At 34.7% G+C, this 14,022-nt stretch overlaps 1 protein-coding gene across 6 annotated transcripts in view; it reads left to right on the forward strand.

Moving 5' to 3' along the window:
• PPFIA1 (PPFI scaffold protein A1) overlaps positions 1-13,777 on the forward strand; it is a 55,311-nt gene extending 41,534 nt beyond the window's left edge. Inside the window, exons 20-30 of one of the 6 annotated variants that reach the window (XM_010711211.4) lie at positions 1,929-2,010; positions 2,133-2,333; positions 3,156-3,218; positions 3,773-3,799; positions 5,559-5,734; positions 5,821-5,918; positions 6,876-7,051; positions 7,564-7,632; positions 9,168-9,333; positions 10,538-10,608; positions 11,859-13,777. In XM_010711211.4, coding sequence (XP_010709513.1) covers positions 1,929-2,010; positions 2,133-2,333; positions 3,156-3,218; positions 3,773-3,799; positions 5,559-5,734; positions 5,821-5,918; positions 6,876-7,051; positions 7,564-7,632; positions 9,168-9,333; positions 10,538-10,596 — 1,117 coding nt within the window. In that variant the 3' untranslated portion in view covers positions 10,597-10,608; positions 11,859-13,777. The remainder of the gene's footprint in view (positions 1-1,928; positions 2,011-2,132; positions 2,334-3,155; positions 3,219-3,772; positions 3,800-5,558; positions 5,735-5,820; positions 5,919-6,875; positions 7,052-7,563; positions 7,633-9,167; positions 9,334-10,537; positions 10,609-11,858) is intronic. The other 5 variants (XM_010711213.4, XM_010711212.4, XM_019615484.3 and 2 more) reach the window with 5 other exon arrangements.
• Positions 13,778-14,022: the final 245 nt, after the last annotated feature.

Genomic DNA, 14,022 nt, shown 5'->3' on the forward strand with positions numbered 1-14,022 from the left:
GTTTTCAAAGGGCCAGTTTGTTCACTACTACACCTAGCACCTGCATTTTTGATATTGTTTCTCTTCCTGTATGACCATAATTTCTGTATGGCTGATGTATGGCTGATGTTAGACTCATTTATCTAACAGCTAGCTTTTCTCAATTTGTCTCCCATTCTAAGTAACACTCAACCAATTTTAGATGCCCATCCCTTGGCTTTGTTACTTAAATTCCAGTAGTCAGCTGCCCCTTTGAGATCTCTTATGTTTCAGGTTTCAAGGTGATGACTATATATTTACCATTTATTAACACTGAAAATGTCACTGCAGTAGATAAAGATAATGAGGATGGATTTTACACCCTTTTTAAAATAGTTTAATTGGATGATATGCCACTAAATTGATATGTCAGTTGTGCTATTTATATAGCTCGATCATTCATCGCTGGAGCACAGTGAGTTTCTGGTGAAGCTGGAAGATAATTTTTGGAAAAGTGAAGTTCCCTGCTGTAGGCAAAATGTTGATGCATCTCTTATAAATGCCAACAGCAGCTACTTCTTAATTCTTCCCGAGAGATGTCTTGAAATTTCAGTTGAATAATTTCCCATCTAAGTGAGTTTCTATCTCTTACTGTATATGAACAAACTCTGCAGCTAACTTTCTGTTTCATGGAAGCATTACTTCTTGGATCCATTAAATAATTTGAGTAAACTTCCAATAAACATTGTTCTGCTTATTTTTCCACATTTACCTCCATCACATTTCCTTCCAGAAACACAACTGTTTTCTGCATACAGAAATACGACTGCATGGTAACCTCACCTTACTCTCAGTGCTTTCCCTGTACTGCTCACCTCTAAATCGATTACTGTTTCAGAGTTAACCTAAAGCATGCAGGGAGGCTATTGAAATGACAAGAAATTACTGCAGCAATTCTCTGAACTGCATGCCCCAGAAAGCTTTCAGAGCCAGTAGGAGGAGGGGAGGCAGTGCTCACATGCCTGCCTGAGGTCATCTTTGGGATTCTCTGAGCATATCTGTGCTCCTTTGTCACTACAGTGCACCTCCCTCACTGCATGAGCTTGTTACTGTACTTAACCAAAAGGACAACAAAACCACCAGTTTCAAAATGTAACTGCTTTGGAAAATCATTGTATTCCTTTCTGGCAAATACAGCATTAAGCATTTTAATATCTTCTTACCAAGCAATGTTTTACAGAATCTTTGTTATTTAAAAATTAAAAGCAGAAAAATACTGAGTAAAGTAAAGCAATACAATGTGTTTAGGGCTGATGATTTGTGGGATCAGTGTAGTGTATGTTCTGTGCTAGGAGGAAACAATGATCTTCTGTTTTTACTTTAGACATATGTATATTTTTGAAGAGTATAAATCAGTATTAGCTTTTAAAAGTCTTGTCTTTTTTGTAAGTGAAATCTAACTATTGAGCTGCTAATTGCTGAATGCTGTTTCAGCACTATCGGATTTTAAAATAGGTACACTAGAATGGCTGCTTGCAGCCAGCTACATGATGGCTCCTCCTCCGAATTATTTCATTCCTGAGTAGCGTGTTTAGCTGGGATGAATTACTGAGAGGTTCTAGAAAACTGCAGCAATCAAGAATCTTACTGTCAGAGATAAGTCAGATGTCTCCACCTTGTGGTGGCAGTTTTGGACTGAGTGTCAGTAGTGGCTTGAGACAGGTTTTTTAGTAGTTTTCTTAAAGGCAAGACCCAGCATCTCTGCCACATAGAGATTCCCTATCCAGCTCAGCTTATTTCTCTAGGTAGTCCTTGTCTATTTCTTGTGACTGTCTTAGTGGTTATATCATTGTGTCTATTAGGCTGGGAAGTGAAGAAAAATGACTGCACAAAGATAGTAATTTGATTACAGTGTTAAAGTTACTGTTTACACTAGTTTTTGTTATTAATAACTGTTTTTATTATCATAGGCATGAGTTGCTGGAGGAAGCCAGAAGACAAGGTTTACCTTTTGCACAATGGGATGGACCTACAGTAGTTGTATGGTTGGAGGTAAGCAGTCCCTCCAAAATAGGTTAATAATGAATATACTTACTTCTCAGGAATGTAAGATTTTGGGGCCAGGAGTGCTTTCCAGATTTGATTACTACTTTTTTTTTGTTTGTTTGTTTCAGCTGTGGGTAGGGATGCCAGCCTGGTATGTGGCTGCGTGCCGAGCAAATGTGAAAAGTGGTGCTATTATGTCAGCTTTGTCTGATACGGAAATACAGCGTGAAATTGGAATTAGTAATCCTCTGCACAGACTGAAGCTGAGACTGGCCATTCAGGAGATCATGTCACTGACAAGTCCGTCTGCCCCTCCCACCTCAAGGACGGTAAGGAAAGTGATCTGACACTAGATGTCTTTCAGAACCATTAGAATTTCTAAGTCTTCTTTCATAATTATGTAACTGAAAGGATTTGAGCTTCAAGTAAGAATTTCTGGAAACATCAAATTGCAGGGAGAACAATACTTTCTCCTTTTCTGGAAATTAAGAATGGTGCTTTCCTTACGACTAGTTTCTATCAGTGTAATTATACAGTTAAAAATTCTTAGAGTACTTGTTATTTGTCTCTGCTTTTAGCCTCAGAACAAAACATAATACAGATGATGTTCACATGTATGTAGAAAAATTTGTAAAATAGTTAGTAGTAAAATAGAGGCTTTTAAAATCCATGTATATAGGGCCTTTCGTTTGGAATAGTAATTCATACTATGTGAAATTAGAGGTCCGCTTGTATCTTACATGCTGTGTTAAATTCAAACGCTGAAAGTTGGTTTGAATTCCATCTCTCAAGTCTGTGTACTCTACAATCTGAAGTTATTTTTGGGATTTCTGGGGTTATGTATAAGACTACAAATGCATTTTTTGGATTAGAGCACAGTCAAATGTTTGTCCACTAATTACATCAATGAAAGTTATTTATCACGCTCAGTTGTGTAATATCTTTGAAGAAAAGTGATCTGTGTTAATGGCCTTTTATTCTATGCTGTCATGTTAGATAGATTGATCTATACTTTAAACTTTTAGAAACCATTGCTTTTGCCCATGCCTGCTCCTTATACGTACCGATTGCTTATATGTTCTGCAACCTTTCCTCTTTGTTACTGCTTTCCTTTCATTGGATGTGATTGGTTCACTGTGGGGTCATGTTAGACCACGGGAAATGTCTGGGTAACACATGAAGAAATGGAAAATCTTACAGCCACACAACAAACGGTTAGTTTATGGTGTTGCCACTTCTGTTCGTTAGAGTGCTTTTCCCACTTCTTGAACTACTGAACCAAGGGCCCTTTGGTCTTCTTCCTATCTTTTTAAAAAATTAATGCATTACAGTTCTGCATTGTGGCTTCTTCTAATCATTAACCTTGCAATTTGATTATTGATGTGTTTTTTTTCCAGATGGGGAAAAAAATCAACATTGATAAGACTGTTTAAAAAAAAAAAAAATCAAAAACCACACAAACAAACTTTCTAGAATCTGTAAAAAAAAACAAACAAACAAACAAAAAACTCTGAGTTGATTTAACTAAGAGATAAATTGATTAGTGCAGAAATTTCTCTTCCAGAAAAGTTAATCAGTAGATGGTTTTCCAAATTCTTATGGGACAATCAGTGTCTTGTGTATTTCTCACAATGCATGATGCATGCACTATGCAGATTTTCTTTGTATGCAGTAGACTTAGAGTTTGCAGTGCATCTTTAACTTTTGTCTCATTACTAAACTTAAATACTAATACATGTGTTCTTTTGCTTTTCTAACCACGTAACAGGAAGATGAGGAGGGAAGCTGGGCTCAGGTTGGAAACTTTATGTAATATTATAGACTACATGTAATTTGTTGTCATAATTAGCACGAAAGAATCAGATTTTCCTTGATTGCCATTTCATGTAGTGACTCTTGGTGTACAATGGGGACTGGGAAAGAGGGAAACTACATAGTACAGAGTTATAAGATACACTTATGTTTAGGCTATTCCAAAGCGTTAATGTTTTATACAGCTCACAAGATTTGGTGGTTTATTGTGGCAGAATTTGTAAAATATTTTTTATTACGTAATGTATTACAAAAAATTATGCATGTGGCATTTTTTTAATAGGAGTGGTAGGGGAAGAATATTCCAAAGACTTTGTTATCATTAGCTTTCAAAAACATTTGTCCTCAAGCTTTTGAATATCCAAAATGAAGTTCTTATTCTTGTTGAGCATTGTGGGATTCTGTGTGTTTAACAAACTAGGTCAAATTAAAATTTAATGATGTAAAGCCTTGAATTTTTTGATGGGGAAATGGCTTTTTGGGGTGCCAGTCCAGTAAGAGTATCTGTTGCATACAGAAAGTTCTTGTTCAACCTGGCCACCACCACAGATGAATTGCATACTAAGCCTACACAACTAAGAAGATTTCTGTGCACTAATTATGTAATCCTCCTTGATTAATTGTTTTCCCTTCAAGTTTGACAAATCCTAATTGTATTTTCAGGCAATGAGAAAGTTCAGGTTTTTTATACAAGGATATAAACAAAACTCAGGATTTGCCCGTGACTTATAACTTTGGATGGTACAGTCTCTTCTCGCTTGGCCCCCTTCCAGTTTAAACTGTTCAAGCCCCATTAACTATTTCTCAAGTGCTTGTTTGCAGCTAGTCTATGTTGGCAATCGTGGCTTGCGTCCCTGTTACAAAAGCAGTGTGCTTTTTCAGTGTTGTTGCCCAGTGATGGCTTGAAGAAATACATTTGTGTCACCTTATTTCTTTCTAGAAGATATTTCCTCTAGAGAAGAAATAAAACTTTTAACTTCTGCAGTAAAAATAAGTTATCTGCCTTCTGTTTCAAAAAAAAGAGAGCTGCTGTTTTTTGTTGCTTGAGGAATGTTCAGATACCTAGTTTCAAATTATTTTCTGAAGCGTTCTACGAAAAATGTTTGGTGATCTGCAGGTCTATATGAAGGTGGAGTCTAAATGGAGTTTAGCCTTATAATGAGGGCTAGCAATTAGAATCATTGGTTCTTAAGTAGGGAGCTTTTTAACTTCAGCTTATATAATTGGGACCTGCTTCTGAAAACTGTTAGGCATATTAAAAAACAGGCAAACAATTACAGTTTTTTTTTATCAACCATCATGTATTTTTGTGCTTATTTAAAAAAAAAAAATTACTTTTTCTGCTAAATTTTCAAGAGAGACAATATTTTCAGCACCTTCACTTTTCAAGAAACACTATTTTCAGCTTAACAAAATGAAGTTCTGGGATTCTTGCTACTAAAACAGTTACACCTTAGTTTTTAAATGTTATTAGTTGTTGCATAATTTTTTTCATACTCTTTAAGATGAAATATATTAGGGCAGTTTTACTTACTGATCTGACTTTCTGGGCTTGCTTTTCTTCATGAAGATACCTTCTTCAAAAACCTACATGTATTGTTTAATGTTTGTGATGTGTTTATCCTTATGGAATTTTTAGTGCTATAAGCATTGTTGTATCATTTTCTTTAAAATATGTTGTCTAAAAAAGCTTTTCTCTATTTCTCATGTTAACAAGCTTATGTCTTACTTCTTAAAAACAGACGTTAGCATATGGTGATATGAACCACGAGTGGATTGGCAATGAATGGCTCCCTAGTCTGGGGCTACCTCAGTATCGCAGCTATTTCATGGAATGTCTTGTTGATGCTCGAATGCTGGATCACTTAACTAAAAAAGATCTACGTGGCCAACTTAAAATGGTGGACAGTTTTCACAGGTAAATGGGTTAAGCTGGAGACCAAACACTTACAGCAAGTATTTTGTTTACCTCTAAATAACTTTTTTTTTTTCCTTTCTAAACAGAAACAGTTTTCAGTGTGGGATTATGTGCCTAAGAAGATTGAACTATGATCGAAAAGAACTTGAAAGAAAAAGAGAAGAAAGCCAATCTGAAATTAAAGGTTGGTGGCCAATAGTTAAATTAAAGGTTAATGACTGAAGTTTTGTCCTCGGTCTGAATCCATCCTGCTTGCAATGTTCTGCCTCAAAAATCTTTTGCTTTGACTGGTATAAACAAATAACAACAACACAAAACCCACAAACCACCAAAAACCTATTAATAAGAATGTAATTAGTGTTTTGATATTAGTGCTGTACGAGTGCTAATTTATGGAGTTTTTCTTCAAAAAAAGTGGCAGTATATTAACAGTATGTTGATCTTTGAACTGTTACAGTGTGAATTTCCTTCAGCAAAATTCAAATACATTTCCTTTCCACTTGGAATTGTAGAAAATTATAGTAGCATGTATACGAAAGTGTATGCTACTAAATTGAGTGCTGTCAGAACTTAAAGGTAAATAAGTTTCTGAAACACTGTAATAAAGCTTTTCTGTTCAGTTTCAATAGGAAGTGCATTAAACTGCTATTGGACTTCTGAGTAGTACAAAAGAAAATAACTATTTAGTCTGTTGCGGGTAAGGTTAAGCCACTTGAAAATGGTAGTTTAAAATACAAGATCCGTGTTGATTCCTACCTGCATGAACACTATTGCCCAACTGTACTTTTCTCATAAATAATGTGACTAATCTCCTCTGTAGGCAGAAAGAGGAGATTGTGCAAGATCCAGTGGTGATGGATTTAGCAGAAACTGCTGACTGGAAACTATCCATTGCAGTCCAAACATGAAGTGTTGTTGTCAATTCAGACCATCTCATGCACTAAAAAAAAGAAGGGGCAGATTAATTTGCACCCTAAATATTAAATAACAGAATTCCTTTAGGACTACTGCTTAGCATCAATCACAGTGAGTTCTGCACACATGAATATCAATCCCTACACCAACATGCGGAACAAGAAAGGCCTGTATTTTTTTTGTTCAGAAAAGTTGCACTATATGAATCAAATTCTTTCCTCCCTAGATGTTCTTGTGTGGAGCAATGATAGAATGATCCGTTGGGTGTTGTCCATTGGTCTCAAAGAATATGCGAATAACCTGTTAGAGAGTGGAGTTCATGGTGCACTTGTGGCCTTAGATGAAACATTTGATTACAATGCATTAGCTCTCTTACTACAAATACCGACGCAGAACACACAGGTAAGCAAGATTTACATTATGATTGATGGGTACTTTTTTCTGAAAGGATAAAAATGGAAACAACTATTTTTTATTTTTTTTTTTAGGTAAATGCATGTCTTTCTATTCCTGGCTATTGGAAATGGAAAATTGCTCCTAATCGTTTTTCCTGTAAAGAGAAAAAACAGAGCTATGCTTTAATTATTTTATACTTAATTACAGTTCTAGTTGTTAAATCTGCTTGAAAAAAGAATACTGTTTGTAACTTTTGCTCATATTCCATCGTAGCATTAGTGTAAAACGTATTTTTTGTTGTTTGCTAGATCTTATTCTGAAATAAGTAGGTTTGAGCATCATGAATTTTCATGTTACAACTTTCATGTTTAACTTTCTAAGTTGTAACTGCTGTTACTTTTCAAGTGTTAAGATTGCTTAATACTCTGCTTAGAAGACCTTCAACAATTTGCTTTAAAAGAAATACAGGCTCCTGAAATTTTAACAATCATTTTTTTATTTCATACTCTAAATTTTAGGCTCGTGCTCTTCTGGAGAGGGAATTTAATAACCTTCTCGTTATGGGCACTGACAGAAGACTTGATGAAGTAAGTTTCTTGAGCTTTTGAGCTGTTCTATGTTTGTAGGAATTATATCAGAACTGTTAAGTCAAAGAATGTAGCTTGACCCTTGTCAATCTATTGACAGAATTGTGACAAAAAAGGACTTGGAAATTCTTTGTAAATTTCTGGATATGGCAGTTTTTGTGTAAGATAACTTTGTGAAAGCATGAGGTGATTCTGCAAGTTTATCTGTAGCTTGCATAGTGAAGTCTACTAGCAGCACACTTGTCGTTGAATCATTCTTTCCCATGTAAAATGTGGGAAAAACAGTTATCGGCGTTGCAGGTGAATCAAATATAACTGAGAAAGGCTGTATAGTACGGTTCAAACCTTTATCCTAAGTTACTCAAGTTATCCTTGAGTTACTATCTGTTAATACTAGCGTGGAACAATGACAGGAAATGTTTGCTCATCCAAGTAATTCTTATTAGACAGTCTGTGATTTACAGTGTACAAGCATTATTCGAATGTTAAGAAGTATAAAGCTCTAACAAGCTATCTATCAAGCATCATTTGCAGTTTTGGGTGCCAGAAAATAAAGATACAAAACTAGACTTGTTGTAGCCCTTGTACAGCACATCCTGATAGCCTAGTATGTATCTTAACACTAAGTTTTTAATAATATCTACAGAAAACAGCTTGATAGTCTTCTGAGTTATTTTTCAGTAGTGACTTCTCACTACGGGAGATGGAGCTTTGAGGGAGGAGTGTTCTACTCTGTTCTGGTTACAATGAGCAGCAAAAGTATGTTATTATGAAGATCTTTCCAAATAATGCAGGCACGTGTCTCCTAATTTTAATTATAATATGTAATACTTTATATAAAACAGCAATCAAAAGATAGAATTGTTTCTAAAGGTGAAATACAAGTGTAGATTCACAGTGGATATTGTACGTTGACATTCATTTCAAAAGGCATTTTTGGCAGGGAGATTTAAACTGTTGCATTTAATTATAGTGTGATATTTCTGAAAGTTGCAGATATATGAATGCAGAAAAAATCCTTTGGGAATCTTTAACTTGTAATTACTGAGGCAATTAACCAAGGCTCTGAACAGCAGTATTTACTACTGCTGTTTAATTTTTTTCTCCTCACTCTGATTACCTGCAGTTTGTAGCATGAGAACATGCTATAGTTGTATCATCACTCCTGTAAAACAAAATTTAAAGTTATAAACAGCTGTTCAGCTTAAGCTGAAGTGTTCTTAAGTAGCTTTTATGGTATGTTCCATTTCATATCACTCAGACGATACGACACAAATTACTACAAATCAGGAAGTAAAAACATTTGAACTACATTTCCTAGATGTGCCAAATTCACGAATTTGCATAATTACTTAGATGAAGAGCCTACACTCCAGCAAATGAGCACATATTGTTGAAAACAGTGACCCATTGCACCTGCGCTGTTGAAAATTAGGTCTTTCAATGATGGTGTATTTACCTAAGTTGTCAGTAATCCTTTCAATGTTGGTAACAATCCTAAATTTGTGAACTGCTAATGTTTATCAATTTAACAGGATGATGATAAGAGCTTTAGGCGAGCACCTTCGTGGAGAAAGAAGTTTAGACCAAAGGACATAAGAGGTTTAGCTGCTGGATCAGCAGAGACTCTTCCTGCAAACTTCAGAGTTACAACCTCAATGTCTTCACCCTCTATGCAGCCAAAGAAGATGCAGATTGATGGTATTTACTTTGGATTATTTTAAGCATGATGCACTTTCTTGCTTGAAATTATAGGGAAATGAAGTTCAAATTAGCTTTTTTTGCTCTGTAAAAGCATCTGCCTTGTGCATGATTGTATTTGTAACACTGTTTAACCACAGAGTGCTTTATAATTTCAGGAACTGTGCTAGATAAGGGGGTTCTTTTTACTTCATTGGAATAACAATGATAATTATATTTAGGAAGTTTTATTAAACTGGGAAAATAAAAGGGCATTTAGTTAGAAGTCTTGTAATGTGACACATGCTTTTGAATTAGTAGCACTTAGACCAATTTAATTGGTCCCACATCTGAAATGCAGTAAAATGCATTCAGGAAATGTTATAAATAAACTCAGATAATTTTGAGAATATTACAATTTGAGAAAAAGGTGCATTTCCTCCCCCCAGTGATCACTTAACTATTGGGCGTATTTGTAACCACTATTTTAGAATTATTTATTAGAATGATTTATATGGATGGATGGATGTCGCTCTTCTCTATATGTAAAGGGAAAAAGAAAAAGAGGGAGGAAAAAAACTGTACGAAAAGAAAAAGAAACATCACTTGGAAGTGAGAATCAATCACTGTCAAACTAATTATATTGGCAATTTAAAAGCAGTCTCTAATACCATGAGAATAAAATTGTCACTTTTTCTTAGAAAACAAGTAAAAAATAGATTGAAAATCTATTTAATTGGAATAGATAGGGTGTGAGCTTCCTCATAGTCTGTCAGAGTTGTCTCAAGTTCTGAGGAGTATATTGGAGTAAAGGTCAAAGAAGCAACCTTTACACCTGATGTTACTTCCTTTACTACTTAAAATGTGAGTTGGTTTACATTAAAGATTTTCACTAGCACAAAATATCCTCCAGAATTCATATGAAAAACTATGTATAAATAAAACTTTCTTAGCATTAAAACACCTCTTCTGACTGTATTAGAAAATATATGCACACCACTGGCAGTTTGTGTTCCAGTTGGCATGCAGGTTTCTTTAGGATTCTGTTCGATAGCCACAGAAACTGGAAGTGAAAAATATATAAACTGTACAGTAAATTTAGGTTTTCTAACTTGTAACCTCTGAGTTGAGTGAGTGCAGTAGCTATAATCACACTGCCGTGATGGTTTTTGAAAACTAACATGCATGCTGTGTTCTGCATGTTTTCCCATGCTTCTTGAAATAGGCAGTGTATCAGGAACACAAAGATTGGATTCTGCTACAGTAAGGACCTACTCCTGTTAAAGCCTTCTTCTGGTGAGTAAAGTTGATAGGTGTAATGGTAAAGCAGCTATTTATGAGTAAAGTGTCAGGTGTTTTAATAGAGCAAATTTTAAAGGCTTTTCAATTTGCAGAGTAGATTGTAAGGAATAAGTTTTATATTTTGAGCAAAGACAACTGAGTTTCAGTATTTACTTTTGTACATTGTTATATTCCTCTTTTTTTTTTTTTTTAAACCACCTCAGAAAGGATTATGCATGCAAGTGACTATGTAGAAAGCGTTGAAGTCAAAGGTGAAATGAAACAGCTAGTGAAAGTGGGGAGGAAGGGAGCTAAATTAGGGGTATAGTGGAAAGAAAACTCAGTTTGTGGTATTGTGATTCAGATTTTTTTGTCTTTGCTTGGTCAAGTATACTGCAATATACTTCCACATTGAATTTTTATGGGGTAACTACATTGATTTCCAGTTCTGAGATACTCCATACTACTGTGATTGTTTAGTTTGTCTGGTTGGATTTAGTTACCTGCAGTCCAAAGTTTGGGTAATTGTGGAACAGTGGTGACAGTGAAGCAGCTTGATAACAAAGGATATTTAAACAAAAAAAAGGATGTCTTCCAGCTAGTGAATAGACATTCAGTTCTGTCTTTCTTAAGGATTTGGCTTGATTTTTTTTCTTTTTTTCTCAGCAGTCTGCTGTATTTTCTCATCAAACAATCTTGTTTTACAAACAAGTTTGGAAACTAACATTTTTGACTGTTGGGTACAGAAGAAATCCAATGAAAAAATATTCTTACTGTCACTAGCAGATATTTATGGGCAATAAATAATAATAGTAAAATCTGTACCAGCTCATGTATAGTGGCTGCCTTTTATTCAAATCCTGAACCTTTTCACACATACAGGTTTAGCTCTAGAGAGTTCTCAGCAACTAAAACTATGTGGATCTGTCAGGATATATAATCTCAGGAGTTATCTTAATGTTCTTAGTTTTAAGACATCAAAGTTTAGAATCTTCACCCATATACACACTAGAAAATTCTCAGTGTGGAGGACTATAATGCAAATGACCTAGAATGAAAAATCTAGGAAGTAAAAGTACTTGACCTCATGTGCTTTACTTTGCAACAGAAATTAATAATTTGCAATGAAATGGTATATGTTATGGCATGGCAATAATTTGGTGCATGACTGCTACATTACTGAGTTGTTTGTGAGGAACTTAGCAAATGGTGTTTTTTTTTTTTTTAACATTTCATTCTAATCCAATTATTTCTTTATTTTGCAGTTTACCCACACTATTTCTACCGGTGATATGCAGCATTTTGAACATTTGGAAAGCGTAACCTGTTAATACTTCTTAAATGGACACTTTGAGATATTTTATTACAGAGTTTTTAATTAGCAAATAAATTCATGAGTACTATAGAGAAAATATTTTAGAATCTAAATGTTTCTTATATTTATGTGACTTCTCATTTATATAGTTACTTACTTTTTTCTGTTTCTATTCAGTCTACAATGAATCATTGCTGATTTTTAATCTAATTTTAGTCTTTCCAACTGAATGTACTGTAATGCTTGTATGTATATGTCCCTATAAATAATGTAAGGTTTTTGTAAATTATGCAGTTACTGTAATTATCATTGTTTTTTAATAATGAAACTGAAGGTGAAAAGAATTTTAATACCTTTGTAAAAGTATCATGACACCAAGCAGTATATATTTTGTCTTTTGGAAATGTTAGCTAGATCTGAAAACAAGTCCAACTTTTTTTCAGACGAGCGTATGTTGTTTGTTGAAGGTATGGTACATAATTGTTCTTCTTTTCAGAAGTGTACCTTTCCACAAAGGAATTGTCAAGTAGTGGGAATTTGTCTTTATTTAAAATATAACTCATTTGAAAAGCTGGGAAGAACTAGAACACTATGAAACACATTTTAGAAGTGATTGACTCGGTCGTAACTCTGTCTCTGCTGTATTTGTATAGCATATCTTCACAGTGACTGAGAACAAGCCATAAACCAAGAACTGTTTTTCTTAACTGAGGAAGATAGACTTCATAATAATTCCTGGTTGTAATCCACAGGCCACAGAGAGTGCTTTTGTGCTGATCTTTTTCGACTGAAAACACTTGTGGAAAGATGCTGGTAAAACTAATTTTAATGGACCACTCATGAAACACTGCAGTCTCATGTCAAATGACTAGTGAAAATGAAGGTACAGTGTGCTGAGAACTAAAGCAGTGCAACTCCTAATCAAGGCCTTACTTTTCTTACGTAAATCATATTTTGTGTTTTGTAAACTTGTTCTAAAGAGTTGTCTGGACTTAGTTTGAATGGTTGTAGCCATTTTGGACTGTATGAGTAGAAAAATGTATCCAACACTTGTAAATGGCATATTAAAAAGCCAGCAAGATTCTGTTCAGATGGTGCATTATTTATTATGCAACAATATATATATAGCATGTCTTTTTTCTTATTTTGTTTTCCACTTTTAACTTGCTTGTAAAACAAATTCATTGTTACTGTTCTGTTTTTCTATTAATCTTTTGTGTATTTTCAGATTATGTAACAATATGTACAGTCTACTTTTGAACTATTTTTATCACAGTATTATTTATTGCTTTCTTTCAATAAAGTACTGATGCATTTTCCACTGCCAATAAACTATTGAAAAGCTAAAATCTAATTGTATGCAGGCAGATACTTTTTGCGGTGAGTGGATATTTGTCAATAAAGCATCTGAATGATTCTTTGCTGCCCTGTACATCTTGTTTCACATGAAGATTTTTCTCCAGCAGAAAAAATTTACGTTAGAAGTGACTTTCTCTTGGGAATTGTTCAAGTTTGTGTTGAGAGTTTTTTGGACAGTACTTCAGTACTTTGACAGTACTTTAAAGCTATGATTTACTTCTTTCTTCACCCCACAATGCCCTCCTCCCCTCCAATGAAACTCTAATATAACTTCCCTGTATTTTGGTCAGTGTGATGAAAATTGAAGTGCTGTTACATATAGCAGCAATTATTGCTTTGTTAATAAAATGAAATTGACAGTAGTGATATTTGGGGAGAGGCATAGGAGTCCAGGGAACCGATGAAAACCTGGATTGCAATAGGGCTGCTTGTTTCATCTAAGATATGTTGTAAACCATTTCTTGTGTAAAAGAGAAGAGACAAATAAACTTGCTGAGTAATTGAAGCGTATTTCGTCATGTCCTCTAGATCCAGAGCAGGATGCGGAATGCCTGGAATGGAAATACTGTGATCAATGCTTTAAACGTCGTTTAGTAATGACTGTCTGTTTGTGTTGCTACCTGATAAGTGGCAGACTTGTATATTTTCTGAAGAGCTATCTTTCTGGAAAAAAACCGAGATGAAACTGCGGAAGGAAATCTCGTCTCACTGTTTAGCTAAACAGGTAGAAAAAATAGCGTGTGTGTCTCTGGTCA

This window comes from Meleagris gallopavo, chromosome 5 (genome assembly GCF_905368555.1).
Source record: "Meleagris gallopavo chromosome 5, MGAL_WU_HG_1.1, whole genome shotgun sequence".
Classification (NCBI taxonomy): domain Eukaryota; kingdom Metazoa; phylum Chordata; class Aves; order Galliformes; family Phasianidae; genus Meleagris; species Meleagris gallopavo.